This window comes from Phragmites australis, chromosome 11 (assembly GCF_958298935.1).
Source record: "Phragmites australis chromosome 11, lpPhrAust1.1, whole genome shotgun sequence".
Lineage (NCBI taxonomy): Eukaryota > Viridiplantae > Streptophyta > Magnoliopsida > Poales > Poaceae > Phragmites > Phragmites australis.
Genome location: NC_084931.1, coordinates 13,201,676 through 13,220,050, shown reverse-complemented (window position 1 = coordinate 13,220,050; position 18,375 = coordinate 13,201,676). Strand labels below are relative to the sequence as shown.

At 44.4% G+C, this 18,375-nt stretch overlaps 1 protein-coding gene across 1 annotated transcript; it reads right to left on the bottom strand.

The window, feature by feature from the left end:
- Positions 1-10,149: 10,149 nt before the first annotated feature.
- Positions 10,150-12,208, bottom strand: LOC133885477 (ras-related protein RGP2). Its single transcript, XM_062325199.1, has 2 exons — positions 11,767-12,208; positions 10,150-10,931 (listed from the first exon to the last, which is right to left on the bottom strand). The coding sequence occupies exons 1-2, from the start codon at positions 11,929-11,931 to the stop codon at positions 10,443-10,445; spliced, it is 654 nt and encodes a 217-aa protein (XP_062181183.1). The 5' UTR covers positions 11,932-12,208; the 3' UTR covers positions 10,150-10,442.
- Between the last annotated feature and the right edge of the window lie 6,167 nt (positions 12,209-18,375).

Below are 18,375 nucleotides of genomic sequence, written 5' to 3'. Positions count from 1 at the left end.
CGCCTGCCACGCCCCCTGTCACATGTGCGAGCCCGTCCCATAACAAGTAATGTTGTGGGACAGGATATGGTAACTCTGCGTCGGCCATGCCGTCTCAGCCGGAGCGAACTGCCTGGAGAAGGAAAACAGTGTGAGTAGCGGCATTAAATAAGGCTTGACTGGTCTAGACGAGTACCTGCCCCGTGACTAGTAAGGACTGGTCATGAGGAATCTTGCGAAGGCCATGGCCACGGTCGTGCGGGGGTCATGGGCCAAAGAACGAAAGTGGATACTGCCAAAACTGATTGTTACGGGTCATCTCGGTAGAGATCCCTATATTCTTTACATTGACAATAAGCAAAATAATATATAAACCGATGTAACTCACATATGTGCCACACACGTGAAAAGCCAAATGCTCGTTGTACCGCCACTAATGATGCGTATTGTTGCATTTGCGAGCTCATGCCAACCAGCATGTACTCACACCGCGTCTGCTTGTACTCTCTCCTATCAACTACACAGGTGTCGAGGTCACTCAGCTCATTCTCTAGGTGTGGTGTGTGTTAGGTCCCCGGTCATCTGAGGCGCCAACCGCGACACAGTTTCTTTTTCGCTCTCGAGTATGCGTGCCGCTTCGACGTGCTCACCGCGCTTGGCTGCTGCCCATGCAGTCGCGATGTCCTTGGTTGCGACCACGCGGACATGCTCCGCTCGACTTCTACCCCTTTCAGTGCCCTCCTCGCTATAGTCGCCCCCACCTCACATCTCCACCACTCCCCCTCCTCCCACATCGCCATGTGCCTGTAGAGTAGCCGTACATTGGCATGGCTAGGCCAAGATTTAGTTGTATTCATTTCCTGAGAGTGCGATCACCTCAGAGTAGTCAGATGATTTGATAAGGATCATTAGAATAGACTAAAACCTATTATTAATTAAAATTGTATAAATAAAAAAACTATGATTCAGAACTCATTTTATTTAGGATTCAAGTTTCAAACTAAGACATTTGAAGAGCTTAGAGTATTCCTCCTGCGAAGAAATAAAATAAGCATATTACTTAACAAAATCAAATGTAAAATATGAACACATAGAATTTTTAGCTACTGCTACGAAGAAAAGAATTATGGCTCATTTTATTCATGGTGCGAGGTACTTTAAAATGGATAGAAACGATACGGTTCACCGAAAAAGAGTAGGAAGCATGAATAGTCTTCCCAATGTTCTCCAGTTAACTACGACAAAAGGCTGAAACTCAAACATCAAGATTCTAGTTTCCTGCACAAGGCTTGACACTGATGATAGCAGAGACTATCCCGCTGCCCAGTCGAACAGACCGAAGCCCATGTTCTGCAAATACATATTCGACAAAACATTGTTGGACTTAATCCTAGCGTGGGCCTCGCGGACTCGATTCAAGTCTGGAGTCCTGATCGTAACTCGGAAGGTCTGGTTGTAGGTGTGCAGAACTCAACAGAGGAGTCGTGCGTTCTATACTCGGTTTGATTAGTTTGAGTCGGATTTGGAGTATAGAGTCCATGATCACGGGATTGCACGAATCGTATTAGAATTCGGAGTTAGCAGGTGCCATAAATATAGAGTTATAATCTCTAGTTTGTATGAGTTGAATAGAGTCATAAACTCCTCCAGAAAAAGTATCGATCTATCTTATGTTGGTCTCATCGAAGAGAGCATTTGATCTGCATCTGGTATTTTTATTGCTCTCGTTGAGTTCCAATGAATCATCAAGTTCCGGTTGATAGATCATCTGCTCATTTTCTCGCTGGGGCTCTCGCGTGGTCGGACGCTCGCATGGTCGCAACTTGCTGGTCGCTCGTGTAATCGAGCACGTACTTCTCAAGCAGGGTAGTCAAGCACATACTGTTTTCTCAACTGGTCGAGCTCATACTAGTAGCTAGCATGGTCAGGTAGCGTGTTATCCTGGTGTTGAAACCTTCATATAGTATCAGAGCTAGGTAGGACACGCAGAAGTCCAACCTGCTGGATTGACCTACATCATCAGCTTGGTTCTCACCGGAACAAAGCCGACACCAATGCGTAGATGTCAATCGTTCCTCAGGGCGAGGCAGTGTGGGAGAGTGGCGGTGGGCAGTTTTAGTACCTGCAGTTGACAGCGACGAACTACACAAGCAGGGTAATTCCGGTGTAGGCGATGATGAAGGATCAAGGTGTCTGGGAGGCTGTCAAGCCGGCAGACGACGAGAAGAAGGACAAGAAGGAGAGGTCGCATCTCTTTCAAGCACTTCCGAAGGACCTCCTAATGCAGGTGGCAAGGAAGAAAACTACAAAGGAGGTCTGGGACTATCTCAAGACAAGGTTCGTTCTCGCGGATCGGGTCAAGAACATGCAACATGCAGACGTTGAAGAGCGACTTCAACGCCATGCACATGGAAAAGGGAGAGAGCCTGGACCAGTACGCTAGTAGGCTCAACAGCATGTCTGTCAGGTACGCATACCTGGGGAGATGCTCGATGACGCTGCATTGGCTAAAAAGCTGTTCGACACCGTGTCAGATAATTTTCGGTGTGTGATTGCTAGGATTAAGCAGTTCTACGACCTCAACATCATGCTATTCAAGGAAGCCATGGGGAGGATGAAGGCTTTTGGAAAATTTGCTCACCTGCGTGCTTCCAGCAACAATAGCAATGGTGACAGTCACCTCTTGCTCACTCAAGTCGAGTGGCGGGCGCGGCATAAGAAGTACGGTGACTGCTCCTCGTCAAGCAACAAGGGCAAATACTACCCTCCTGCTAATAGGAACCGCGGCCAAGGTGGTTGTGGACGCGACAAGAGCTGTGGAAGTGGTGGTCACGGCGGTACATCGTGCAATGACGAGAAGAACGGCTTGGGCGGCGGTCACCGCAACAAGAGCCACATCAAGTGCTACAATTGCTACAAGATGGAACACTGCGCGAATGAGTGCAAGGCACGAAAGAAGGAGGAAGAGAAGGCGAGTCTCACCTCACACATACCAATGACACTGAGCAGGCCTTGCTGCTCGCAGTATTAGAGGAGGTACTGGGGCTGCAGCACCAGCGGGATGTCGTGTTGCTGAATGAGGAAAAGTTGAAGCCGGAACTACGCAACACCATAGAGGGAGATTCCAGCTCTGAGGTATGGTATCTAGACAATGGAGCCAGTAATCACATGACCGGTAACAAAGAGAAGTTCAGAGAACTGGACAAAGGTGTCACTAGCATGGTGAAGTTCGCGGATGGCTCCACAATGCATATCATGGGCTTAGGGTCTGTCATGTTCAGCTTCAAGAATGGTGACTAATGGCTATTGTAGAAGGTCTACTACATTTCCCGACTCTACAGTAATATCATTAGCCTTGGACAACTTACTGAAGTTGGACACAATGTGATCATGGGGGATAGACATTTATATGTCTATGATGGAACTTCTACACGGTTGCTGATGAAAGTGAGGTGAACTCCAAATAGCATCTATAAGATCGAGATGCATCAAGCGACGCCGGTGTGTCTCTTAGCTAGCCTTCAAGACCCGGCGTGGCTCTAGCATGCGAGACTCAGACATGCCAACTTCGCAGCTATGAAGTGACTTGTTGACAAGGAGATGGCGATGGGTATGCTGCCGATCACACACCCAAACTAGCTGTGTCAAGGGTTCTTAGCGGCAAAGCAGGCGAGGCAGCTGTTCCCGGCAGTGGCAAATTTCAGGGCAGAGAAGCCACTCGAGTTGCTACATGCTGGCCTTTGCGGGCTGATCACACCTTCGACTCTGCTAGTAACAGTTATTTCATGTTAATTGTTGATGACTTTACTCAATGGATGTGGGTGTATGTGATAAAGACAAAGGATCAAGCCTACTCCATGGTGAGAAGATTCAATTCGCAGGCTAAGAACATGAGCAGGCAGTGCATTAAGACGTTGAGGACTGATCGTGGCGAGGAGTTTCTCTCTATCGAGTTCACCCAGCTATGCGAGGAGGCCAGGATTGAGCGGCACCTCACTGCGCCATACACGCTACAGCAAAATGGCTTGGTAGAGTGGAGGAACAAGACTGTGATGGCTAAGACGAGGTTCCTACTCAAGAACATGAACATGCCTGGAAGGTTTTGGTGGGAGGCGGTGCGGCACGTGGTGTATCTGCTGAACCACTTGCTAACGAAGACGCTACTTGATCGCACTCCGTTCGAAGCCTGGAACAGAAGGAAGCTGCATGTGGCACACCTTCGTGTGTTCGATTGCACAACGCATGCAGAGGTGACAACGCCACACTTGAAGAAGCTCGATGACCGAAGGCAGCCGATGGTGTATCTTGGCATCGAGGACAGTTGCAAGACACATCATCTCTTTGATTCATGACTCGGGAAAATTTATGTGAGTTGTGATGTTAAATTTGATGAAAGTATGGAGTAGAGCTGGTGTATAGGTGCAGGAGGTGGGGCGCCATCTGATTTCGCGTCGAGGAGGCATTTAGCACTAAGCCAGCAGTGGGCGGCTCGATGCCACACAAGGGTGGTCCGACATGTGTGACAACACTCGCGACACATGTTGACCTAGCTCCTTCATCGACTCTGCTGGTCGGTGAGGTGATACCAGAAGGGCCAACAAGTAGGACACATGCTGCTGCACACATAACAGCAACCTCGTCGACATCTCCCTCTTCTCCGCCAGTGATGCTGGTCCCTGAATCACCGACGAACGACAAGGCCACACTATTGCTGAGCGGAAGTAGTAACATAGACGAAGGGCATGTGTGTTATAGGCACATCGATGACATCATAAGAGATGCTCCAAGGGTGGATCTAGATGAAGACATGGAAGAAGTGATCATGCTCGTGGAGATGGAGGAGCCGTCCTACCACGAGGCCACTGCATAGCAAGTATGGGAGGATGCCATGGCGAAGGAGATCGAGTCCATAAAGAAAAATGACACATGGACTCTCATGGCGCTGCCAGCTGGTCACAAGCCGTTTGGGCTCAAATGGTTTTACAAACTAAAGAAGAACACAAGGAGACGTGATCAAGCACAAGGCGAAGCTGGTTGCAAAAGAATATGTGCAGCGGCAAGGAATCAATTTCAAAGAAGTGTTTGAGCCGGTGGCTAGGCTGGACACCGTGCACATTATCATTGCTACTACAGCCAATCGAGGTTGGCAGGTTCATCATCTAGATGTCAAATTGGCATTCTTAAATGGTGAGCTCGAAGAGGAAGTATATGTGGCCCAGCTAGAGGGATTTGTAGTGAAGAACAAAGACCATCTTGTGCTTAAACTCAGCAAGGCGTTGTATGGACTCTGATAGGCGCCACAGACATAGAATATTTGATTTTACAAGAGCTTGAAACAACTCGGATTTGTGAAGTGTGCTCAAGATCATGCCATATACACAAAAGGAACATGCCAGCATGGGATTGTTATTGGAGTATATGTTGATGATCTCATTATGACAGGAGAAAGTCCAGAATAAATCATGGGATTCAAACAGCAGATGATGAGTGAGTTCGAGATGACCGATCTCGGATTGCTCAATTACTATCTTGGAATTGAGGTAGTGCAATAAGATTGGAGAATTACAATCAAGCAAACAGCATATGCGAAGAAGGTCCTTGGTTAATTCGGTATGCTAGATTGCAATTACATAAAATTCCCTATAGAACAAAGGGTGCAACTGCACAAGGATCCAGACAGATACCCGGTTGATGCAACTGAGTATCGTCGCATCATCGGTTATCTAAGGTATTTGCTCCATACAAGACCTGACCTTTCATTTGCTGTCAGGGTGGCAAGCAGATCCATGGAGAAGCCCACGGTGATGTATCGCAAGGCAGTGCATCATATTCTTTGGTATTTGAAGGGCACCGTGCATTATGGTCTTGTGTATACCAAAGGAAGAGAAACAAACGTGATCATCGGCTACATAGACAGTGATCTAGCCAGTGTCATGGGTGACAGAAAGAGTGCTGGAGGTATGGCTTTCTACATCAATGATAGTTTGGTGTCATAGAACTCACAGACGAAGAAAATAGTGGCTTTGTCTTCGTGCGCGGCTAAATTCACGACGGCAACAACAGTGGCATGCCAAGCTTTGTGGCTTAGAAGTCTGTTGGGAAAGCTAACAGGAGAAGAGTCCAAAGCAGTCAAACTCTTTGTCGATAATAAATCAGCAATTGCTTTGATGAAATATCAAGTGTTTCACAGCCATAGCAAACACATTAACACTAAGTTTCATTTCATCCGTGAGTGCATAGAAGGAGGCCAGATTGAGGTGGAGTTCATCTACATGGAGGAGCAGTGACCTGACTCTCTGACAAAGGCATTGCCAATGATGAAGATAGCAGTCATGTGGTATCTATTGAGAGTTCGTTATCTTATCCCACATTAGGATTAGGTGGGAGTATGTTGGACTTAATCCTAGCGTGGGTCTTGGGGACTTGATTCAAGTCTGGAGTCCCCGATCATAACTTGGAAGGTCTAGTCGTGGGTGTGCATAACTCAACGGAGGAGTCATTGGTTATGTACTCGGTTTGATTAGTTCAAGTCGGATTTGGAGTCTAGAGTCTAAGATCGTGGGATGATATGATTCGTGTTAGAATTCGGAGTTAGTATATGCTATAAATATAGAATTGTAATCTCTAGTTCGTATGAGTTGAATAGAGTCGTAAATTCCTCCCGAAAAAAGTTTTGACTTGTCTTATGTTGTTGTCGTCAAAGAGAGCGTTCGATCTGCATCTGATATTTTGTTGCTCTCGTTTAGTTCCAGCGAATCGTCAAGTTTCGGTTGACAGATCGTCCGCTCATTTTTTCATCAGGATGCTCGCATGGTCGGACGTTCGCGTGGTCACGAGTTGCTGGTCGCTCGCGTAATCGAGCACGTGCTGCTCGAGCGGGGTAGTGGAGCGCATACTGGTTGCTAGAGTGGCCAAGCTCGTTTGATCGCTAGCGTGGTCAGGTAGCGCGTTATCCTGATGTTAAAACCTTCATACATATTACCATGTCAAAATTAGAACTGAAATGTCACGACGTTAAATCAAGAGGGAAAATGCAATGACGAAACGGGAAGAAGTAAAGCTGCACTCGAACCTTCTTACTTGTATGCACACGCGAACTTACGTACAAGAGCTTGATCACTCGCGAACGAGTTCGATCAGCAGCGGTCGACTCATGTTCGAGATCACGAGATGGAATGGCGTCGGCAGCGCTGCAAGAGCACCTTGGCGTCAGCGGTGGCCTTGGCGCCGAGCTGCTGTAACCCTGGCTCGGTGGCGGGGCGGCGCATCCGGAAGAGCTCGTTGAGCATGCCGAGGCTGCACGTGAACCCCCGGAGCAGGCGGTTGGCGGGGCCGACACGCACCAAATCCGGCTTCATGCTCACGTGGTCCTTCTCTAGGTCCGTCAGTCGCATCCGCATGCGCGCCACCTCCAGCTTCAGCTCCCGGTTCTCCTGCCGCACCAACGCGTAGTTGTCCCGTGGCAACATCGCGCGGCTGCCCACCCCGCTCCCGGAACGCATGTTCACGTTGCCATGCGCCGACGCGACCGCTGCTGCCGGCGCGCACCCGAAGAAGAGCGCCGCGTCGTGCCCGCCAATGCCGCCCCCGGCCTGGATCACGCTCCGCAGCCAGACTGCTCGAAGTAGAGCACCTGCACCGCCATCTGCACCGGTGTCCGCTCGTTCTGCACCTCGTGGCTGCACGCGTCCATCGTCAGCCGCTGGCAGTCGATCGCCTTGCACAGACGGTACCGCTCCGCCTCCTTAATGTTCAGGTGTATTAGCCGTCGACGATTAGCGAACTATGGATCGTATAAACTTGTAGAAAAGATGAAGATGTTTTAAGTAGGCGAATTAAAAGAACATATATAGAGATTTTATATAGGTTTATGTCTCATTTAAAATAATAGTTTTAGGTTATATTTATCTTGTATTGATATCTAGGATTGTTAAAGGGATGTGTGACTAGTCCAGATAGATCTAATCTAGTCGAGCGGCTTCCTTACGCATCATCGAAGAAGATCCGACTGCAAAAGGCTTGATGGATCTAGAGCTTCCACATGTATGTAATGGCTTGTGTCTTAGCTTCTAATGACTTATCATCCGTAGGATCCCTAGACTCCGTATAAATAGAAGGCGTCGTACATTCTCTGGAGTCTTCCTTTCTGTTTTTAAAAATAAACTTTCATATTTACGAGATATCATGGGTGCTTAGAAACAATTTTCATTCATTCAAAGATTTTCTTCCCAAAGATAAAGATATGCCTCGAGAATAACAGGAAAGCTTGAGGCATCCAAATATGATGGTTACCTATTAGTCATCGTCAAATCTCTCATCAGTACGTGAAATGAGACTTCGATAGATCAAACACTTGGTCAACAAAAATAAGCATTTAAACTGACCACGTCATCAAGTAAAACTCGGGTCCCGATTAGGACGATGCATCTAACCGGGTTCTCGAGGTCCTCATATCATTTATTCAGAGAGCCTAATGCTTTAGAGTTCTCAAGCGAGTTCTCGAGAAGGTATTCCATCTGAACAGGACTTCTGATTTGCCTAAAAAATATCATCACAATCTTGCGAAAGGACAAGGAAGAAAGGATTTGTTGCTGGCTAGGTTCGAAAGGTTGATCATCGCAGCGGAGATTCCAGGTAATGGTGAGAATCTTTTACCTGACAAGAGATTATGATTACGTCACCAAACGTACGCGCATGACGGCACTGTGCTTCGGGTTCCCTGGGTTACTACTCCAACTGCCCTCGCGTGAGTCAGGCATTAAATGTGACACGACAGTAAAGAAGGAGATTGTGGCCTCAAGTCGTGCCACGGTGTCAGTTGAAGAGCCATATCCGAGAGCCACCCTATATAAAAGCATATGTGGAGTCCATTCAATGTTTACCCCTCCGTCACTTGTCATCTCTTCGTGCCTTTCTTGCTTTCGTTTGCCTCCAAAAAAACACAAAAGCCCACTGCTTGTGATTCCTTCCGACGTTATGGGCCGAAAGAAGATCAAGAAGGTGGAGAGCTCCACTGCCAGCGTAGTGGAGAGCACGATTCTAGCCTAGCAGGAGTCCGAGAATTCGGAGGAGACCTTGGTTAAGGCAGATCACGATGAGGTAATCCCTTTTCGAGCCTTAATCCCTTGTGCCTCAGCAGTAGGGCAGACGATCCCATGTCGAGACACTGCCCAGACCATCGTTTTCCTCGATTTCTTCTGCTGCGATTTTCATTTCCCTCTTCTAGTTTTTTCCTTGAGGTGCTTACTTTCTATGGCCTTAAATTCATTCACCTCAACCGTAACTCTATTGTTATGCTTAGCGTTTTCGGATATTTGTAAGAGACCTTCCTGGGCATACGCCCGTCCTTCAATCACTGATGTTTTGGTGACGTCTTCTTCTGTAGTTCGTTTGCAGAGGTTAGGGGCAAAATTTTGAGAGAAATCCTTATTTGCTATTGAAAGCTCACCCCATCTTTTATTTGCTATTGGATGTGTCAATGACGTATGTATTTAGACCCATATGTTATTGACATATTAAGAAATTAGGTGATTTTTCAATGACACAGGAGGAATTTATTCCAAAAATTATCGTGCGTTCATTCAACCCCTTCTTGTCCAGATGGGCTGCTGGCACTACATGGTAAAATCAACAACAAAGAAAAGATTCACCTCAATCGCTAGAGTTTCTCCCAAAATCCTTTGTTTCAAACACTCCCGATGTGCTGTAAATTGCTGCGCCTAGAATACTGAATTCTAATATTCTAAAACCACGGCACAGAGTGTCCAGATGTACCAAACTTTAACTGGCCTCATAGTTTGTATCATAAGCTCGAGCACTGGATTAATTAATTAATCGATGGTGATGAAAGAATCAAGGTGACAGAATCCAGTCTGTCATCCGAGCCCACTAGAATAAAGAAGGATTATTCTCACTGAGGCGCTTTGACAACTCATAAGCACAAACAAAAACAACCAACAAGGTGGCACATGAACAACTGACATACGACATTCAGAATCTTCAAAACTAAAATCTCTAGCAACTAACGCAATGATTCCAAATACCCTTTACCATGATGGTGCAAGGATGATTGGGTACCAGCGTGCAACAAACTTCAATCAGAATAAGCTACATAATTAATTAGTAAGGCCAAAGTGCTCAGAAAAATTAGCAATGGAAATTTAGGAACGGTAACAAAATCACACTTGAATTCTATAAGTTGTACTATATAATCCTGAGATATACTGCAGTACCATGTAACTTTCAGAACATAAATGTAATGAATCCTAATACACACATCTAACTTTGATTCAGAAACACTGAACACTGCATCTGCAGCCATATACTCCAGTAAGTTCACGCAACAGAGAAACAAAAAGAGTGGATATTGCCTCCACACCATTTGAGACCGCTATGCTCCGCTTTATACCAACACTTCTCCCTTAAGTTTCTCTATAATATGATGTTTCAAGCACGATTACATCTTAAGTAGAGCAGCATGCCCTCTTTGTATTCCCCACAGTGCTGTCAATGCTTATGGTTTTGCCCTGGGAAGGCAGTGGAGCTGTTGCAGCTGCTGCTTCTTTGGCGGCCAGCGCTTTCCTGTTGACAATGCCATAGACCTCCGTGATGATAGTGTGGAAGGCTTCCTCCACGTTTACAGCCTCCATAGCTGATGTCTCCAGGAAGAAAAGGCCCTCCTTCTCAGCCAATGCTTTGCCTTCATCATCCGAGACGGCTCTCAGGTGTGTCAGGTCGGACTTGTTTCCGACCATCATGATCACAATGCTGGAGTCAGCGTGGTCGCGGAGCTCACGAAGCCACCTGTGAACATTGTCAAAGCTCTGCCTCTTTGTAATGTCATATACAAGCAGGGCTCCCACGGCGCCGCGGTAGTACGCACTCGTAATGGCACGGTACCTCTCCTGGCCGGCTGTGTCCCAGATCTGAGCCTTTATTGTTTTGCCCTCCATCTGTCAAAGGAGGCTACACACAATCACACATTGAAGAAATAGCTTAAGCAATACATTCTGCTCACAAAGAGAAGCAATCGTCCCAACCAGTACTTCGTATTGAGATGAGAAATTCAGAGCCTGTGAGTTCTAAATGCACATGAACAGTACAAGCCCCGGTTAGCTACAAAAGAGGCTGTCCAGTACAATACAGAATGGCAACGACATCATGTCAGGACATTTTTCACATCAATGGAATCACAATGTGAAGGAACGAAAAACAAAAAAGGGACCAGCCTAATTAAACAGCAGGGAAATCTGAAGATGATGGCATTGTTTCACCTAACACTCGAGGACAGACAGGATGCCACATACAGACCAGAGGTAGTAGCTGGCGCATCAACATATCAATCAGACCATCAACCAACCAATGATGTGATCCAGGGGAACAAGCCCGATCTAGCATGCAAAAGATGTCTCTAAGACACAGCAGAAATCTGATAGTAACAACTAGTGTACTGAATAATTACCAAGAGAGAAAAGAAAACAATAGACACAACAATGCATTAGCTATATGTGAACAGATGATCCGGTTCCAAACAGAGTCCGTTCTTAATCATCCGTCCATGAGGATATGACGCATAATTACAATGTCACGCACCGCGCATTACGGAACAAGCAGCTTTCTTGGGGTGGCTAGCAAACGCAATATTGGCAACATCATTCGCGCTACAAAAGGTCACCAGTACCGAGATCTGGTGTGTTGGGATCGAGACGAGACCATCCACGGACGCTTGGGTGTAAAACAACGGAAAAAGGAGAGGGGAAAGAGAATGGCAGCCGGTGGTGACCAGACCTGCAGGGACTTGGTGGCGAACTCGACGCCGATGGTGGACTTGGAGTCGAGGGAGAAGTGGTTGCGCGTGAAGCGGGAGAGGATGTTGGACTTGCCGACGCCGCTGTCCCCGATCAGCACCATCTTGAACAGGTACGAGTACTCGTGATCCACCCGCCCGCCCATATCTTCCCTCCTCCCCTTCTCTTCCTCGTCTGGGAGAGGAGATCAAGTTCCCTTCGCGGTGGTGAGGAGGACCTGAGGAAGGCTGCCAAAAAAGGAAGAGGGGACGGGCTGAGAAGAAAGGGGGGGAAAAGTAGAGAATGGTGGCCTGGCCTTGGGCTGGTGGGTGGTGGTGGGAGAGCACTCGCTCAACTAACCAAACCCTTCGAGAGGGAATTTTCAGACATCTCAGGAACATGGAAGAATGGTTTCTCAGTCCTGGTAAGCTTTGGTGAGAAAAGAAAATGCTGGTACCTCTCTGTTCTGATAAGCTTCCGAATATTATAACCCTCAAGTAATTGTCACTATAACTTGAAAGATTGGCTAGGTGCACAACTTGCTTTGTTCAGTTAAATGAAGTGTGATTTTTTTTATTGTTAAAAGAAAAATGTACACGCAAACACAACAATGCATATGCACCACAGACAAAAATAGCCTTGATGCACATCTAGAAAAACAACCACGTGCAACTTGGTTTTCAAGTATGTAGTTAATAATGTAGCCAAGCACCATGTAAGTTTCAAAAGAGACTGACTTGTAGAGAAACAAAGGTGGTCTCAACCAAGTAAGGCCCTCTCCAACAGGATCTGCAAATTTGAGGATTCTAGTGCTACAGTGCTTTGCGGGGTACTGTAGCACGAGAAATTCGTCACCAACAGAGTCTATATCCAGTGATATAGTACTGCTACAGTGTTAGGGATAGGGGATGCTGTAATAGTATTTTGAGGATGAAAATTTGAGATAGCTGTTGAAGATGGTCTAACAGGGTTCAAATGTTGGTAGCCACTATATTTCCCTTTAATAAATGCATGAAATGTTTGCCCCCAAATTTTTAGACGGGCTTGCACTAGTTTTGGTTTTTTTTTCCCAACCACCTTAGTTTATATAAGTTCATTCATGATATCCATATGATCAATTGCAACTAATGACTCCTCGTCACTAAGACTTTTAGTTGTTTCTAGTACCACTAATGTGGTTACTAATAATCACCGTGAGCCAGCTCGTCTAACATTTAAAACGGCAACAGAATCTGTAAAGTAATTGTTTCCATGTTCCTACGCTGTGCTCCATATCGGAAATAGGAGGGGAAGATGGAATCATTTAGAAGAAAAAAAAGGTAAAAACAGAAAATTATATAAAATTGTAATAATTGACATGTGACGGAAAATCAGCAAATAAAACAATGGCATCTATGAACAAAGGGATTATCTTTCTGTCTTTGGAGGGAATATATAAATCCTAGTAATGTTATAAATAAATTTTGATGAGAAAATCCATCTTATCATTCTAAATACAATATAATTAATCTTCCGAAAGGTAGTACGGAGTACTTTTGAAACTTTACGATTAATGTTCAAAATAGATGCCATCCTATAACGGGACAAGAAAAACCTTTACAACATTGATTTGTACAAAAATGTTTCATCTATATCGTAAAATGTATTCTATCATCGTTATAATTTTATAAGAAACCTCATCAATTCGATGTTATACCATGGACACTCATACTGGAAGATAAATCGAGGGACTACCTCTCGTCTTTGTGGTAAGTAGGGATGGAAACGGATCGAATACATATGGAATCAAATTCGGATAGTACGATTTACCATATTTTAATCTGAATACGAATACGATCCGGATATCCTCGAATACGAATACGAATCGGATTGTTTGAATACGAATCCGCATTCGGATATCTACTCGATCTTCGAAATTCAGGTCGGAATTTAAAGTTTTGAAAAAATTTGACTAAAATTTGATAAAATTCGACTGAAATTTGTTCTAATTTGATTGGGCCAGAATTTTAGAAATTTTGTTCAAAATTCATGTTGGAAATTTAAATTTTTGATCAAATTTAACTGAAATTTGATGAAATTTGACTGAAATTTGTTCCAATTTGATTAGGTTGGAATTTCGTTCATATCTGAAATTTCTAAAACTTTAGCAAAATTTGGTTCCCTGGATGGCGGATACGGATACGAATCGGATATATCTCGAATTCGGATATCCACATTTGAATCCGAATCTCGAAAACAAATTCGGATATATCCATTTTAGTATCATTTCAGAAACAAATACGGATACGAATATCCATAGTTGTATTTTAACAGATACGAAATCGGATAATTCAGATTTCCTATCATCCATTTTCACCCCTAGTGGTAAGGCAGGAGGTTCGATTCTATTAATCGGAACTCAAACCCTATCTCACGATTTTATATACATGTGAGCGATTTTAAAGCTATTATTTATAGGCATATGATACGTGGTGGTGGCCATGTGCGTAGAATAAAAAAATTCAAAACGGTAAACTAGATGCAGTAACAATACTAGGAGTAGAATGACAATCCATAAGAATCGTACTTCTTCAGTTGGTGTTGGGTTTGACTTTCGAATATTTTTTCATTGATGATGCTCCCATTGAATGCGTCGCTATCCACGAGGAGAGCGACAGCTCACCCGAAATAAAAACTAGACTAATTGCGCCTCGCAATTATTGAGGAACTTGATCATTTCGGTTTTAATCATGCCTTGCAAATGAATTAATTCTCTCCTCGCGAAATCCAGCCAGGCAATCCGCAATCATCACCAATAGCTAACTCAGCCTGTTCTCTAGTACCAACACACCTCTAGCACATTATGTAGGTATTATACTGTTTTTTGGAACAATGATGGAAATGTACCAACACGAACACATGAGTTTCAGAATTGAGTTAGAAGTACAATCTGAACTGTTTGCACTACTTACTTAGCCTATCATAAATAATAACTCATCGATGTCGGTTCGGTTAAAATCGTCACTGATATATCAATAGTACTAATTTATACCAAATTAGCATCATTAGTGCATCACTGTCAGTTTTTAGTAATCATCACTGCTAGTTCGTAATAAAAACCAGTAGTGAAAACCTAACAGTGACCCTAACACTATCGGTTTTTAATACTAACCGACTGTGAAGCCATATCCGAACCCAAAATTTCATTCCTAATCAGATTTTGCTTGCAACCTTTCACATCCGGCTCTCTCTCTTCCTTGATCTCTTTGCATCCAGTCGGCGCTCTCTCTCCCCCTTATCTCTTCCTTCTCTCCCGACGTCCGACGTCTCTCTCACTCTCTGCCTTATCTCCCCCACTGGCCCTGCTCCTCCCCCCACGCCGTTATAGCCCATCCCCTTCATCCCCCCCCCCTCACCATCAGCCAACTCCCCTCGCCCCTCCCCACCGTCCTCCTCCCCTCGCGAGATCCACGACAAGATCCGTGTAGGGATCCAACCATGGATCTCGCTAGGCCGGCGGCCGTGAGCAAGAGACGGAGACGAGCAGTGTGGATCTCGTGAGGAGGAGGCAGCCTGCGGCAGCGCGAACGAGGGTGTTGCAACGGCGAGAGTGATGCTCCCCAACAGTGAGCTCTGGGAGTACTCGCTACCGGCTACAGTCACTCTGGCACTGGAAGAGGCTGTCGGCGAGAGGTCATGGTTCCTCTGCGATGTCGATGTGATGGGCTTTGAGAGCTCCATCATGGTAGTTGGCGCCAAAGAGGAGCTACACTGGGGTAGATCTACTTCGTGCTCCGTACCTAGATGCAGTGGGCACAGCCGCTCTAGCACTAAGGAGGCGGCTGGCGAGGGGTCGTGTGCTATGGTGTGTGTATTATGGTGGCGGCCTTCGTGCCGCCGTATTTTCTTGTGTAGGACGGAGTAAGGCTGAGTTGTGGCGCGACAACAGTGGCGGCAGAGTGCGCCAGCGGTGGTGGCAGCCGAGCTGGCTAGTTTCCTTTTTTTCTCCCCGGAACACATATCACTGCCGAGTAAGGACCGTCGGTTCCAAAACCAACAATGATAGGGTTTTGAAACCAGCAATGATTATCCTTTTTTGGTAGTGTTGTCTCAGAATCAATAAAACCTATTAACCTATGTAATCTTTATTGATCACTTAGAGCTCAGAATTCATTGTTCCAAGTTCTCAATTTTTCTTGTCAAGAAAACACGAACTACTATTCAATTACGTACTGAATAGGCACCTATAATACAATATCATCCGATTGGGCATATACTTGGGTATAACAATTCCATTTTGGGCAAAGCAGAATCTAATTAGAAGATTATCAAGTTTCTTGGACTAAAAATGGACCGATTAACCGTGTAGAACAACGAATCATCCTTCTGAATCTGTTATGCGATTTTACGTTGTGATAGGACACCTACGTTGTTGCGAGGTGCCCCGGAATACTCGCTCATACTACGGTGCACTCTGAAGCTTAGGGAACTTGAGAGGGTATAGCAGGATCATCTGCCCTTTATCTGGCGGTTGCAAACATGTGCACTTACTTGCGTAAGGGTGAACGAACGGCTTGGTAACTCAGTATGCTTGGTCAATTAATTATAACACTAGCTGCACATGCCATGGCTTGCACTACTAACAATGCAAATACTCAGTGGATAATTAACTCTAGCCTTCTACTCAGTGGATAATTAACAGACCATATGTAAGCAAAATATAGTCATTCAAATTATATTTCCCTTCAGTACAAACACAGGTAACGGTTTGATAATTGATGGATAAGTAGTGAAGTTCAGAGACAAGCTCCAGTTGGCTGACATTGATCAGTGAGTTCATTAAAGAAGTTGGACTATGTATAGTACTTGTACTAGCATTATTCTTGATATCTTGCAGGTGTATAGGAGTTTTAATTTTCAAGTACTTAAGTTAGCAAAATAAAATTTCCTCTTAGGTGCAATTTTGCAGTAACATAGAAGTCCCTCCTTCGTAGTTAGCATATGTGGAACTTTTATACATTTTACAAAATGTATTTCCTATGCTCCAAGTTTCCCCATGTATATCTGTTGAAGGTAAAGTAATTTGGTTTTGCTAGTATGGTTCAGAGTAGTACACTACGTAAGAAATCAGCAACGGAGATATTATATTAGTGACGGTTACTCAACACGCGTCAATAATATCCTATTAATAACGAGTTCAATAAATACGCGTCACTAATATCCCTTCTGATTGAGATCAGATATAGATCCGTCACTAATAAGTGATTATTAGTGACGAGTCGTAACATGACCCGTCACTAATGATAATAATGACAGATCAAGTTATGATCCGTCACTAATGATTAGATCATCAGTGACGGGTCGTCCTATATCAATCATTAGTGACGGATCGTCCTAGACCAATCATTGTGACCCGTCACTAATGATAAGGTTAGTCATTAGTGATGGGTTAAGTTGTGACCCATCACTAATGATAAGATCATCAGTGATGGGTCGTCCTAGGTCAATCATTATTGACGGGTCAAGTTGTAACCCGTCACTAATGATAAGGTCATCAGTAATGGGTCGTCCTAAGCCAGTCATTAATGTCGGTTCACAACTTAACTCATCACTAATGATTCACTCATTAGTGACGGATCATCCTATGTTAGTCATTAGTGACGGGTCAACTTGTAATCCGTCACTAATGACCAACTCCAGTAACTAATGATGGTATTTGCAAATATTTTTTATTTCTATTTTATTTTTCTCTTATTTTTTTTCTCACCTCAGCAGCATTAGAATAGGAACTATTGTACATTTCTGCTCAAGTTTGATGTAAGATGTGGCGGCTATAAACACAAATGCGCGTTCCAAAAACAATGCAGAAATTTTTAGGGGCGAGAACTCAATCTTTCAAGCCGTTTTTGGCCCCGAAAAATTGTCCAAACTGACAAAATCAGGGAGAAATGGATGTAACTTTTTTTTTATGTCCGTAGAGTCAAAAAAACATCAAAATCGGAGTCCATATGCAAAAGTTATACATATTTTACCGAATGCACTCCAGGGTACCTATTAAATTATAACCCTCGATAAAATTTGGGAAAATTAGTCATTAGTGACAGGTCATTGTTATGACACATCACTAATGACCTTCGTCAAAGAAAGTTAAAAGGATAAAATATCTAGTTGCTATCACAAATACGTGATAGCAGAGGTAATAAGGTGGCTACACGCGCAAAGAGGAGGTCGCGGGTTCGATTTCTATAGAACGCAAACTTGAAAATAATGTGAAAAAAGTGTGGCTTGTGAGGCATATAGGATGAGTCTGTGTTGGGATGGTTTGAGTGAAACGATATTTTTTGTCCAGAAAATAAAAAAATATTCATCAATCATTAGTGACGGATCAAGATTACAACCTGTCACTAATATTTAGTCAATAGTGATGGGTCATATTAGTGACATGTCACAGTTATAACTCGTCACTAATGATCTCATTAGTGACGGGTCGTAGTTACTAATGACCTATTATTAGTAACGTGATAAGAGTGATGGGTACGGGACCCGTCACTAATTTCGGTTATCACCCATCACTAATATCTTTTTTTTACATAATGGTATTTTGTATAAGCTTTTTCATTAACATTAAACA

Excerpts from the sequence above, each read along its gene's own strand:
- LOC133885477 (XM_062325199.1), bottom strand. The coding sequence starts at position 11,931 with ATGGGCGGGCGGGTGGATCACGAGTACTCGTACCTGTTCAAGATGGTG. Across the intron at positions 10,932-11,766 it reads TCGCCACCAAGTCCCTGCAG|ATGGAGGGCAAAACAATAAA; the intron begins GTCTGGTCACCA and ends CTCCTTTGACAG.